The sequence below is a fragment of the Littorina saxatilis genome, linkage group LG12 (assembly GCF_037325665.1).
Source record: "Littorina saxatilis isolate snail1 linkage group LG12, US_GU_Lsax_2.0, whole genome shotgun sequence".
Taxonomy (NCBI): domain Eukaryota; kingdom Metazoa; phylum Mollusca; class Gastropoda; order Littorinimorpha; family Littorinidae; genus Littorina; species Littorina saxatilis.
Genome location: NC_090256.1, coordinates 20,500,546 through 20,513,882, shown reverse-complemented (window position 1 = coordinate 20,513,882; position 13,337 = coordinate 20,500,546). Strand labels below are relative to the sequence as shown.

The window sequence follows — 13,337 nt, the reverse complement described above, 5'->3', positions numbered from 1 at the left end:
AAGTTTAAAAAAAGATAGCCCGGAAGCAGGGTCACGCAAGGTAGTGGTTCTCGTAGCAGAAGACGCTGCCTTACGCCAGTTCCTCTGAACCGTTAACCGCCACTGCTCTAGTTCGCAGCCGTTTCAATGCTGCATTTCAGATTCAAAGGTACACAATAACGTGCTATTGCAGATAAGCTTACAGAGATTTGCATTGAAATGACAAACTGGCGGCTAAATTGTGAAAAAAAGGGAAACTGGATTACACGGGTTCACGATGGCTCAGAGGTAAGATAAACCACGCAAAAATAAATTCTTTGAAACTTGCTCGCTCTTTACGGAGGGCACCTAGAATGTTCTCAAACGGTGAGTGTTCAAATGAAATGGTGTTTGTACTGTGTGAAAAAGCCTGACAGTATCTGTGATGGTTTACGGGGCTTACTGTGCCTTTAAAGAGTGAATACCCTTGATGTTTACTCCGACAAACATTGGAGGGGCCAATCACTAGCGAGGGGTGCACCGGAAACACATGGACAGGAGCATGTGGGACTATCTGTCAGAGGAAAAGCAGAGGGTGTTCACTCTTTCAAAACCGATAGATACAAACCCGACGGAATTATGTCAAAAAAGCGTCTATTTACAGACGTTATGAAAACAGCTGTGAAAGCAAGATATAAGAAACAAACCTCTCTAAATGCAAGAGTAAATATGAGAGTAAGTGAGAGTTATGTGGAACCAATCGCCTGGGAGAATAACAAGCATTGAAATGAACAAGCAACTTTCACCCTCATCATTAAGATTCTGAAAAAGCAAGGTTTGATAAATTAGGAAGTATTAAATCAGGGCGTTATGAAACGAGTGTTCCACTGTAATAGCATGAGTTGCACCACTTACTAGTGACAGAGTATGTTCATATCTGAAGTGGATTAAAAAATGAACCAAGTACTTTTTTTAACGACAGTTTGCAAGATAACTGAAAGAATTTTGTTAATTCAATCTCGAACTTTTTCATTGATCATGTAATTACAATGATGGAAAAAACATTGTGTGTGACACAAATCTGAAAGACCTTTAGGCAAAGTCCAGACTTTTTAAAAATAAATTATGGGACATATACGGACATGTGCACAGCCCGAAGCTTACCTGAACCAGTCTGTAAGATGAGCTGCGTGACCGCCATGTCGACACGTTTGACACCAGGCAAACCAGTCTTGCAACAACGTTAACTTTTGCTGCCCACCTGCAATCATACCAAGATAAACATTTCAACAGCTGAGTCAAGAAGTTCATGTGATGTAAGTTCCCGGTACTTGAAGCATTGGGTACAAACTGCGTGCATGGGAAAACATTCAAATCATCATGATCCTCTGCTTGCGATTGAATCACAATGTGCATTGTCCTGAACATTCTACAGATGTACAAAAAAGTGCATACCTTAATCCTAATAATTCTAGTTACTTAGCACTGGGTACAAACTGCATGCATGAGAAAACATTCAAATCATCATCACATCTGCATACGATTAAATCACAATATAAGTTGTCCTGAGAATCCTACATGTGTAAATAAGTTGCATACCTTAAGTTAAAACTAATAATTAAGGTGTGAACAAAAATGTATGTTCAACTGCCTTTCACAGGAACTTCCTAAAGCCTTTTGAAGAGCTACTTCCCAAAAGGTTGATATGTCAGCGAAGGGTTAACAAAGCTAAAACTAATCAAGGTTTTCCTCTAAAAACAGAGTAAGGCTGCCTATGTGCCGGTAGATAAAAAATGGTTGCACTCGTAATATTTCCATTTGGATGACAGTGTCAACTTCTCTGTACCATTTCATTTCATTTACTCTATTATCCCAATGCTGGAAAATTGGGGTCGCTTCCTCCCAGTGGAAAGCTAGAAGCAACATAAGTCGCACTACCCAGGTGTGTGCGTGTTTAGGTGTAATCAGTCACCTGCATTTATGGCAGAATGATCAAGGTCTTTTATGTTTCACTTTGGTGACACAGGGGTAGGACATGGATACTGTCTCTGAGTCTGCACATAAAGTTGACCCATGTCCATCCATGCCTGGATTCGAACACGTGACCTTAGGATCACAAGTCCAGTGCTCTACCATCTGAGCTACCGGGCCCATTAAGTGGCCCGGTGAGTATTAACTCTTACCAGTTCGGGGGTTTTAGGGCATATTTTACAGTGCTGTTGGTGCCTACTTGACGAGTGGCTATCTGGGGGCATTTTCTAAATGAAACATAGAAAGTTATATATCAAATGAAAGGAAAATGAATAAGCTTTTCATATTTGCAAAGAGAATTGTGCTATCTTTAAAGGTAAAAAATGTTATGGGGGTGACAACATGATTTTTGTTGAAATTTGTACGCCCATTTTTTGGAACACGTGACAAACACAAAGAAGACATTTTTTTTGTGTTCAGTTTATTTTAGATATGCTGCTAACTAGTCTGTTTTGGCATTCATTTTACATAACATAGCAAAGTTTTAAGTTATTTTGCTGATAAACAAAAAAGTTATTGTCACCTGAATACCCCCACCCAAATTTCAAAGTTGGACGTTTCATGACATACGCATGCCTAAGGCACAAAAAAAAAAATACGGTTTACGGTATCCCGACCGACCTTATTTTTTCCCGCGTCCCTAGACTTTTTTTTGGCATTTGGGGGGGGAAAAAAAAAATTTGGCAAAATAACTTAAAAATATGTTTATTTGTTTGTTTGTTTATTTGTTGCTTAACGTCCAGCCGACTACGCAGAGCCATATCAGGACGAGGAAGGGGGGGATGAAGGGGGCCACTTGTCAAGCGATTCCTGTTTACAAATGCACTAACCCATTACTTGTGTCCCAGCAGGCTTTAGTAAAACTAAATTAATACCTACTGGAAGATTACCAGTTTCCAGTATGTTAAAATAGGCTTAACCTATCTACTGCTGGACTTACATCAGAACACTAACAGATTAAACTATACATGAATCACGAGACAAGCGGCAAGAGAAGAGATTTTTGGAAAAAATACAGGTGAATGAGCAAGAAGGCAGAAAAAAGAAAAGAATTCATGAAGAAAAAGAGAGCATGACAGGAAAGAGGAACCAAAAATCTACCTAACAGCAAACTAGAAAGCTCCTGCGGTTCCAAAAACAGGAGGGGCCTTTAATTTCATAACCGCAGTGCCCCACTGCGGGACTAAATAGGAATCATTTTTCATGTGCTGTCAAAGGTAAAACAAGAAGGGCAAAGCCCATACGACTCACATGCTTGACCTTGACCTTTACTAAACAACTAAATAAATACAAATAACTAAACCTAGCAATGACATCATACACTAAGAACTGCTTTACACATTTTTCCTACCAAAATACATGTGACCTTGACCCAAGGTCAAGGTCATCCAAAGCTGTTAATTCAAGACATAGGAAGTACAATGGTGCTTATTGGCCCTTTCTACCATGAGATATGGTCACTTTTAGTGGTTCACTACCTTATTTTGGTCACATTTCATAAGGGTCAAAGTGACCTTGACCTTGATCATATGTGACCAAATGTGTCTCATGATGAAAGCATAACATGTGCCCCACATAATTTTTAAGTTTGAAACAGTTATCTTCCATAGTTCAGGGTCAAGGTCACTTCAAAATATGTATACAATCCAACTTTGAAGAGCTCCTGTGACCTTGACCTTGAAGCAAGGTAAACCAAACTGGTATCAAAAGATGGGGCTTACTTTGCCCTATATATCATATATAGGTGAGGTATTGAATCTCAAAAACTTCAGAGAAAATGGGAAAAATGTAAAAAATAGCTGTTTTTTAGACAACATTTATGGCCCCTGCGACCTTGACCTTGAAGCAAGGTCAAGATGCTATGTATGTTTTTTGGGGCCTTGTCATCATACACCATCTTGCCAAATTTGGTACTGATAGACTGAATAGTGTCCAAGAAATATCCAACGTTAAAGTTTTCCGGCCGGCCGGACGGACGGACGGACGGACGGACGGACGACTCGGGTGAGTACATAGACTCACTTTTGCTTCGCATGTGAGTCAAAAAAGAAAAAAAAAAAGGTCTGTTTTTTGGCAAAATAACTTAAAAATATGTTTTTTTGGGGGAAAAAAAAAAGTCCCGATCTACCGACCCTATTTTATTGGCCTATGTTACCGTTAACAGACTTTTTTTTTTTTGTGTGCCTAATAATGCATTCCTATAACTAACTTATAACAAAAACCCAGCTTGTTTCTGTCATAAAGTGTGTCTAACACATCTCACTGTCCGACCCATCCAATGTAAAATAACAATTTTTTTTTCGATAATTAGATAATTGGTCAGTGGAAAACTACAGGGGGGGGGGGGGGGGCATCGTAAGCTTGCTTACGATGGGTAAGGGAGCGAACTGGTAAGAGTTAAGCACAGGTACACTCAACAACACTTTCATCCGGCTTATATAAGGTCCTAGCTTACTTTTGAGGGTTGGTTGTTCGACGTTGGCGCTAAATGCAGACGCTGTTCCCAAGGTTCCCAAACAAACAGCACAGCGTGGTAATGCCTTTCTGCAGCTGGGACAACATGTGATCTGCAACAACCATTTCATTTTCATGTCAGTTTAATCATGAAGTTTCATGTCAGTTTAATCATGACATTTGAGACCTACTTTTCTTATAACTGCACAGAAAAAGTAAGCCGTATTCAGGAGAAATGTACAAAGTTGTGTGTTAGATCACATCAGCAACAATGTTGTGCCTATCAAGTTATCAAACAAAGTTGAAAATCACTTGAAATGGCTGTCCTGTAGGGATGTAAGAGGAACCAGCCATATATGTCCTTTCATCACTGCAGTATTCAAAGCAAGAAACGTTCTGGCAACATCAAAGACAACAAAAAGAGGTGATTTTTAACTTGAGGTGCCGTCTTATCATGGATTCTCAACGCAAGTATTGCTCATCACTTTTGCCACAATTTTGATTCATGCACAAAAATTCAATTTATGCTGACGTTCTAACTTTTTTCCAAATTTTACGCCCACCTTCTGCCTTTGTTGCTGTGGCGACCGTGAGAAGGGGTTGAGCTGCATGAAGCGATCAGCGAGTCGGAAGCTGGTGCGGTTGGACGTGATGGATTTGCCGCAGAAGTTGCAGTTGATGTAGACCTGCGGGGGGTGGGGAACGCTAGGCTCACAGCTCTGGCTCACAATGTCAAACTTGCACCTGAATCAGTGAGGAATACATACAATGTACGGTTGACCCCCTCTTATATCTCCACCCTTATTAAGACCCTAGTTTATCAGACTTTCTGTTGACAACCTCTGTAAACTTACCTCGATTTTAAGTCTTCTTCCTTTAAAGTCTGATTTCATCGGATTTGGAGCCCCACTGTAATTATTCGACCAAAACATAAATGAACTCTTAACAAACAAGAATATTAAACAGCAAAGAATGCAATCCTTGATGTCATTCTGAACATCAAAGTTACAAAAAGAAAGAGAAAGAAGGAGTTGAATTGTTCACCCTTTAATAAAAGCTGATTTCGATTAACTTAACACTTCCTTGCCACACCAACAAGGACTTAAAGCTCTTCCAAACTATGTCTTTGAGCAAATAAGAAACTCAGTTGAAAAGAAAATGCCAAACAGACCTTTCATGCCATAGTGCCCACTGATCAAGAAGGGTTCTGTAACTGGAAAACAGAACGAGTGTCAGAGAAAAGGCTAGCAGCAATTGCGATGACACAAAGCAGATTTAATATGTGACAATTAGTGATTTACACCCTGAGCTTGAAATTCATCAGGTTATCTATGTGATCTTATGGCATAGCACAGCACATGCATTGGTATCCATCATATTTTCACAGAATTTGAATCAGCAAAACACCAAACTTCTTTTTAATCACCCCATATGGTTGCTGTCATTAGGGCAAATCTTCCAAACTTTTTTCTTGGTGGAGGAAAAGTGACGTCAAGGACCGCCATAACATTCAGAAAATTGCCAAAACTTCTGTAGCCATTTTGTGAAATTTGCCAAACAAAATAAACCATAGCAACATCCCTGACAATGCAAGTAGTTATGGAGGCATCAACCAGACTTTTGATCATTCTTTTTTAATTGGCTCAACATTTATCAAAAAGAAAAAAAAATCTTAAAAAATCACTGCTTCCTTCTACTCTCAAAAAAGTCTCATTTTTTTTAATCCAACCATCTGAAATGACCCAAGAACGTGAAATTTTGTATCTGAAAAAAAAAATAGTTGCCCCAAATGTCAAAACAATTAAAATTTAAAAAAAGAACAAGAAAAAAGTCTGCAAAGCTCTGTACAATACAATACAATACATGTACTTTATTATCTCAAAAGAGAAATGACATTGTGGGTGAACACATAATAACATTAAAACACATCAATATAAACAACAATTACACACAAACACACACACACACACAAGCATATAAAGTGCCATTTGAAGTTAGAACATGAAAAATGCCATTTAGATTAGAAGATTTAAAATGATGACAGGTTAATTGTTGCAGTAAATCACAGGGCTATACAACAGGATTATTTGTTTAAAAGTTGTACAGCGTTTGCCATAAACCTTGACCTCGCACGGAAAGTTTTACATTTTGGCATGCTAAATCTTTTTCCAGAAGGAAGCAGTCCAAACTGACGAGCTAAAATGCAGCAATCATTTCTGAGGTACCTGTTGATCCAGGTGGTGACCCGTTCATCACTCATGGTCTGAGCGGTGCCCGAGAACACCGCGGTCACTGCCGCCGTTTGAACGTCACTGGTTCTGTCCACGTAGCACTCCAACAGGTCTACACCTTCATTCGACATGCCTGGGCCATGAAATAGACACAAATATTAGTGTATAATGTGTCCTCAGTGGCTTGCCCAAACCTGAGTGAGAGTTCCTCCTGGGCAAGCAGAAAAATGCAAACACAAAGACACACGCGTATAACGTTATGCACACTTGTACCCAACACACACACACCCCAACACACACACACACACGCCCCAACACACACACACACACCCCAACACACACACACACTCACAGACACAGACACAGACACACACAGACACTCCGCTGACCTGTCAAGAGCATCCCATCCAGATCACCTTTGCAGACAAGGTCATCAGCCAGCCTATTGATACGGTCCCTCAACTGTAACAAGAAAATGTAAACATCTGAGATCATGCCGATGTTGTTGATTGTCAATGCTTACAAACACACACACTGATAAACAATCACAGACAACAGTTGTACACACTGTTTATGATCAAATCATCTTGTAGAAACAGCAACACACCAAATAAACAAACCGACAGAATAAAAATAAAATCAACCAAAAAATAAACTGAGACTTCCGGTATGACTACCGCGTGAAGCACACGCTTTCAAGCACTGCCTCAATAAAAAGCTGCGTTCAGCCAACCATGGGGCCTAAGAAGAGCAACCAGGTCAACCAAGCTAACATGGACAAGTTTATAGACAAGGAGGTAGGCGTGGGTGAGGTTGCCAATTTGCAGGAGCCCCCAGAGTGGGCGAAAACTCTGTTGTCAGAGGTTCGCGAGATTCGCACCGCCATTACAAATCTAAACACGCATGTGGAAGAGAAGATCACGATGGTTGAAGGGAAGCTTGAGTCTACCAAAAAGCAACTTGAAGACAAGATTGAGGAATTAGAGTTTAATTCTAGAAAGTACAACTTGCTTTTGTGGGGTCTGGGCAAAACTACTTCTGAAGATTGTCAAGACAGAGTCAATGCTTTCATGAAGTCTGAGCTAGGATTTGATCGCGATTTTGACATGGCGGCCTGTCACCCGGTCAGAGGCGACACGGTGATTATTCGTTTTGTTCGTATGTGTGACAGAGAGTCCGTGCTGAAAAGGGGCTCTAAGCTCAAGGGGAAAAAGTTCTCATTGAAAACGGACCTCCCCCCTCGCCTTCGCAGAATTCGTGCCGAACTGAGATCGGAAGCAAAGCAAAGGAGAGAAGACGGGAAAGTGGTGCGTGTTGTCGAAAGGGGGAAGGGGGTGTACTTGCAAGAAAAGCAAGGCAATATGTGGAAGACCTTATAATCTCACGAATATTCTTGTTTGTCACATTGAATTCAACCACAATGCGTAGCTTTCCTACGGATCTAAATCACGATAATCTAGTCTGATCGGTGAAATACAATCAGGGGAAAGAACTGTGATCGCTAAAACTTCATGCGCATACTCATGAGTTTCTCCCCCTTGACCTACTTTTGACGGTCCTCTTGTTTTGCTGATGAGTTGTTTGTTTGTTTCGGAATTATTATACAGTACTATGTGTTGAAATAGTGTGAGCATAAGAGGTCATGGCATTTTGTTTTATTTGTTTTTTTCTTCTTCGCTGCAACAGTACATGTTTTGTTTTATTGCTACATGTAAAGCCACAAGTAAAGCCTTTGTTTTTGTGACACAGAAAAATGTACATAATACAAGCAAACACACACACACACATGCAACACACACACACACACACACGCATGCACACACACACGCATGCACACACACACACACACACACATACAGAGAGAGAGAGAGAGAATGATAGGATATACAGTGAAATTGCAAATGTCTATTTTGAATCATATTTTCAGTCTACATTTTTATCATTGATTGGTGACTTTAAAGATACTTGGAATAAATAATATTTCTGGTAAATGAAGGTGAGATGGGTATGGGTTGAAATCTGCCCTTAGAAATTACATTACGTAGCACGTGTCTGCTGTATTACCATTCGTAAAAGAAAACGGTCTAAAATGTGAACCATTGTTCAGAAATTGGATATGTACCGCTTGTTTTTTTTGTGTGTTGTTATTCATTGACAGCTTGTCAAATGAGATGCGTGAGGGATTGATGATTGTGTTCCAAGTGCTGTTATATTCTGATAAAAGAAATTTGCTAAGAAAAATGCGAAGTATTACATGTAACTGACAACTGATGGTACTTCATTAGGGTGCACACACACACAGACACATACTCCCACACACATACATACACACATGTGAGTACATGTATTGAAACTACCCATGCCTACAGTGAGTATGTAATGCAAATGATAACCGACAACTGTACAAGAGAAATGAGTGTCGACTGTTGATGATGAATGTAAAAATGAAAACCTACAACTTTTATTGTGGACTCTGACTGTGCAAATGAAAAACTTTAACTGGACAATTGAAATCAGTGTTTATTGTGGACTGTGGCAGTGCAAATGAAAAACTTCAACTGGACAATTGAAATCAGTGTTTATTGTGGACTGTGGCTGTGCAAATGAAAAACTTCAACTGAAATCAGTGTTTATTGTGGACTGTGGCAGTGCAAATGAAAAACTTCAACTGAAATCAGTGTTTATTGTGGACTGTGGCAGTGCAAATGAAAAACTTCAACTGAAATCAGTGTTTTATTATGGACTGTGGCAGTGCAAATGAAAAACTTCAACTGGACAATTGAAAACAGTGTTTACATTTATTGTGGATTGTGGCAGTGCAAATGAAAAACTTTAACTGGACAATTGAAATCAGTGTGTATGGACTGGGACTGTGTAAATTTATGAAAATCTTCAACTGACAATTGAGTCTGAAATCAGTGCTTCTTGCGGACTGTAACGGTACAAATGAAAACCTTTTTATAACTGGAAAGTGAAATCAGTGATGGTTATGAATTATGATTGTGCAAATAAAAACCTATAACTGTTCAAGCGAAATCAGATTGACTATTGTCTAAGATCATACAAAAGGAAACCTATAATTGCATGTGAAATCGGTGTGGAATTTTGCAAATCTATATATATGTGACACCAGTGTATCCCCCTTGTTGCAAGTTGTGATTTGTGTACATGTAGTATATTGAGACTAAATAAAAATGAATGTGCCACACATACACACACTCTCTCTCTCACACACACACACACACACACACATATCACAGCCTATAAAGACACAGGCACCTACCTAAACCTCAAAGCCCAAGTCTGATTTAATGTTTCTGTGCTAAACAGTCACACATTTGTTAACCAGCGCTGTAAGATGCTGCCTGTCTTTTTGTTTTTCTGTTTGCCGACAGCTAGCGAAAGAAAATTGAAACTGATGTTTGGTTGATTGATTTGCCTCTGTACTTGGATAAATAATGTTAATTCAAAGAAACACTGAGGAGTGTTAATTGGTAACAAATGGCAATAAAACAAGGAATAAAGTTCTGTTTATAAATATTAACCTGTTTGCTAAACTGTAGTTTTAAGGTTTGAGTTAAAACTCTTCATAATTTATTCTATCTAAAAATGTTGTCTTTTTATTTGATTAGCAGTATTGTAATCTGAGTGTGCAGAGACACATTACAAACGATAACACGCTTTTCATTGTCTGATAACTGGTACATACATCATTACATGTAGTTTCTAATTCTAGTCTGTTTCAACATTGTCTTTGAAATCTATATTCTGTTTTTGAACCCTAGTTTTCTAGTTTTGTTATAGTTCTGATTAGCCCTTGTATAGATAAAGGCGGGTGCTTTTCATTTCATCGAGTTGTGCTGGAAGGAGTCTTGAGTGTTCTTATTGATTTGATATATTGTCTGTATGTATTTAGGATGTCAGGTAGACATTCCTTTTTGTTTTGTGCTATTTTGTGGTTTGTGTTGAAAAAAACAGGCATTATTGTTGAACATTTTGCGGCATTCAGGGTGCATCTGGAAAACAAGACTGAATTTACTCTATGTCTAACGTGAAAATTGCTTCATGTAATGTCCAGGGGTTGAATAATTTTCAAAAACGTAGAGATGTTTTCCAATTTTTGCGTCAGAAGAACTGTTGCATTTATCTTTTGCAGGATACGCATTTCGAAGAGAAATTTGAAAAACAGATTAGAGCTGAGTGGGGTTATGAGTGTTTTTTTGCATCATTTAGTTCACAATCTCGAGGTGTCGCAATTCTTTTTAATAATAATTTTGATTTTAAAGTTACAAAAGTAATAAAGGATATCCGAGGCAACTTTCTGATTTTGATGATCAAAACAATGAATATAGAATTCATTTTGGTAAATATTTATGGCCCCAATAATGATGATCCTGAATTCTATGATAATTTGAAAGAAAAAATTTTATCATTGCAAAACCCAAACATAATAATTTCTGGTGACTGGAATTTAGTTTTAAACCCAACATTAGATTACTGTAATTATAAACACATCAATAACCCGAAAGCACAAGAAAAAGTAATGGACATTGCTTCTGAATTAGATCTCATAGATGTGTGGAGAGAAATTAATTCAGAAATACTAAGGTATACTTGGAGAAGACCCAACCCTCCACAGCAAGCAAGATTAGATTATTTTCTTGTTGCAGAAAGCCTTGTGACACATGTTAAAGACAGTGACATTCTTTATGGCTACAGAACTGATCATTCTTTAATTACTTTAGAGTTGGAATTCAAAAAGGAAACTCGCTTTAAAAATTTCTGGAAGTTTAATTCATCGCTGCTGCGGGACAGAAAATTTGTAGATAAAATCAATGAAACTATTGCAAAAATACAAGAACAATATTCGGCGCTTGTTTACGACAGAGCAAATTTACAACATATTTCAGTAGAAGAGTTAGAATTTACTATATCAGACCAATTGTTTCTTGATACCTTACTCATGGAACTTCGCAAAGAAACAATGGAGTTCAGTGCAAAAAAGAAGAAGGAAAATAACAATAAAGAAGAAGAATTGGAAAAAGAAATATTAGATTTAGACAAAAAAAATACACAAAACGGATAATGAGCTACAGATGCTACAAGAAAAGAAAAATGAGTTATTAAATATTAGGAAGAGTAAGATTGAAGGTATTTTATTACGCTGTAAAGCAAATTGGGCCGCAGCAGGAGAAAAAACTTCTAAATATTATTGTAATTTAGAAAAAAGACACTTTGTCAGCAAACAAATGTTTAAATTAATAACAAAAAATGGTTCATGCATAGAAGATACTGAACAAATGTTAGAAGAAACAAAGCAGTTTTACCAAAATATTTATTCTGAAAAAGATGTAATTGATATTGACATAAATGACTATGCTCAATCCCTTCCAACATTATCAGAGGTTGCGTCAGACTCCCTGGAGGGTATGATTACGTTAGAGGAAGCCTCAAATGCATTAAAAAACATGAAAAACGGGAAGAGTCCTGGCACAGATGGCTTTACAGTGGAATTTTTTTAATTCTTCTGGAAACAGTTAGGTGGATTGGTGGTTAGATCTCTTAACGAGGGTTTCTTGAATGAGCAAATGTCAATAACTCAGAGGGAAGGTATTATTATCTGCATACCTAAAGGTGATAAACCCAGGGAATATATTAAAAATTGGCGACCGATATCACTGTTAAATGTTACGTACAAAATTGGTTCAACTTGTATCGCAAATAGGATCAAAAAGGTACTTCCTGAATTAATAAATTTAGATCAAACTGGTTTTGTGGCCGGAAGATATATTGGTGATAACCTAAGGTTAATCTACGACATGCTACACTATTTAAAAGAAGAGAATTTACCAGGTTTAATAGTCTCACTTGATTTTGAAAAGGCTTTTGATTCTGTTAACTGGAATTACATGCATAAGGTATTAAAGGCTTTCGGTTTTGGTGAAGATATTTGTAACTGGATTTTGGCTTTTTATTCAAATTTAAGTGCTTCTGTGATTGTCAATGGTAAATCATCAACTCGATTTCCTATAAAACGTGGTTGCAGGCAGGGTGACCCAATCTCACCTTATTTATTTATTTTGTGTGCTGAAGTGTTAGCCTGTAAAATTAGGGAAAATAATGATATAAAGGGCATTCAGGTTAATAACACAGAACATAAGATAAGTCAGTTTGCAGATGATACAACCACATTTCTTGAAGGCTCGAATCAATCTTTTGTGGAATTATTTAATACTCTTGATGAATTTGCTTGTATTTCAGGACTTAAACTTAATTATGATAAAACTTGTAATGTTTGGGCAGGCAGTGAACGAAATAACCCTACTCAGTTTCTTCCACATAGAAAAATGACTTGGAATCCAGAAAGGTTTAAGATCCTTGGACTGTGGTTTACAAATGATTTGACAAAAATGGCAGAAATGAACATGATGGATAAGTTCAATGAAGCCAAGAAATTATTCAATATTTGGATGAAACGTTCTAGTACACCGTTAGGCAGAGTTGCAATATTGAAATCATTAATACTGTCAAAACTGGTCTATTTGTGGATTCTGCTTCCAAATCCACCACACAATATGATTCAACAGTTGCAGAAGATGTGTTTTGATTTTGTTTGGGACAGAAAGAGATAAAGTGAAAAGAACTATTGCAGTACACTCCGTG

General features: G+C 37.9%; 1 protein-coding gene across 1 annotated transcript in view; it reads right to left on the bottom strand.

Annotated features, from left to right (window-relative positions):
- LOC138981476 (GATOR2 complex protein MIOS-like) overlaps positions 1-13,337 on the bottom strand; it is a 54,339-nt gene that overhangs the window by 4,271 nt on the left and 36,731 nt on the right. The window contains exons 22-27 of the mRNA XM_070354406.1: positions 7,064-7,136; positions 6,669-6,807; positions 5,615-5,656; positions 5,007-5,187; positions 4,445-4,556; positions 1,123-1,219 (exon numbers count right to left, since the gene is read on the bottom strand). Of these exons, the coding sequence (XP_070210507.1) occupies positions 1,123-1,219; positions 4,445-4,556; positions 5,007-5,187; positions 5,615-5,656; positions 6,669-6,807; positions 7,064-7,136 (644 nt within the window). The remainder of the gene's footprint in view (positions 1-1,122; positions 1,220-4,444; positions 4,557-5,006; positions 5,188-5,614; positions 5,657-6,668; positions 6,808-7,063; positions 7,137-13,337) is intronic.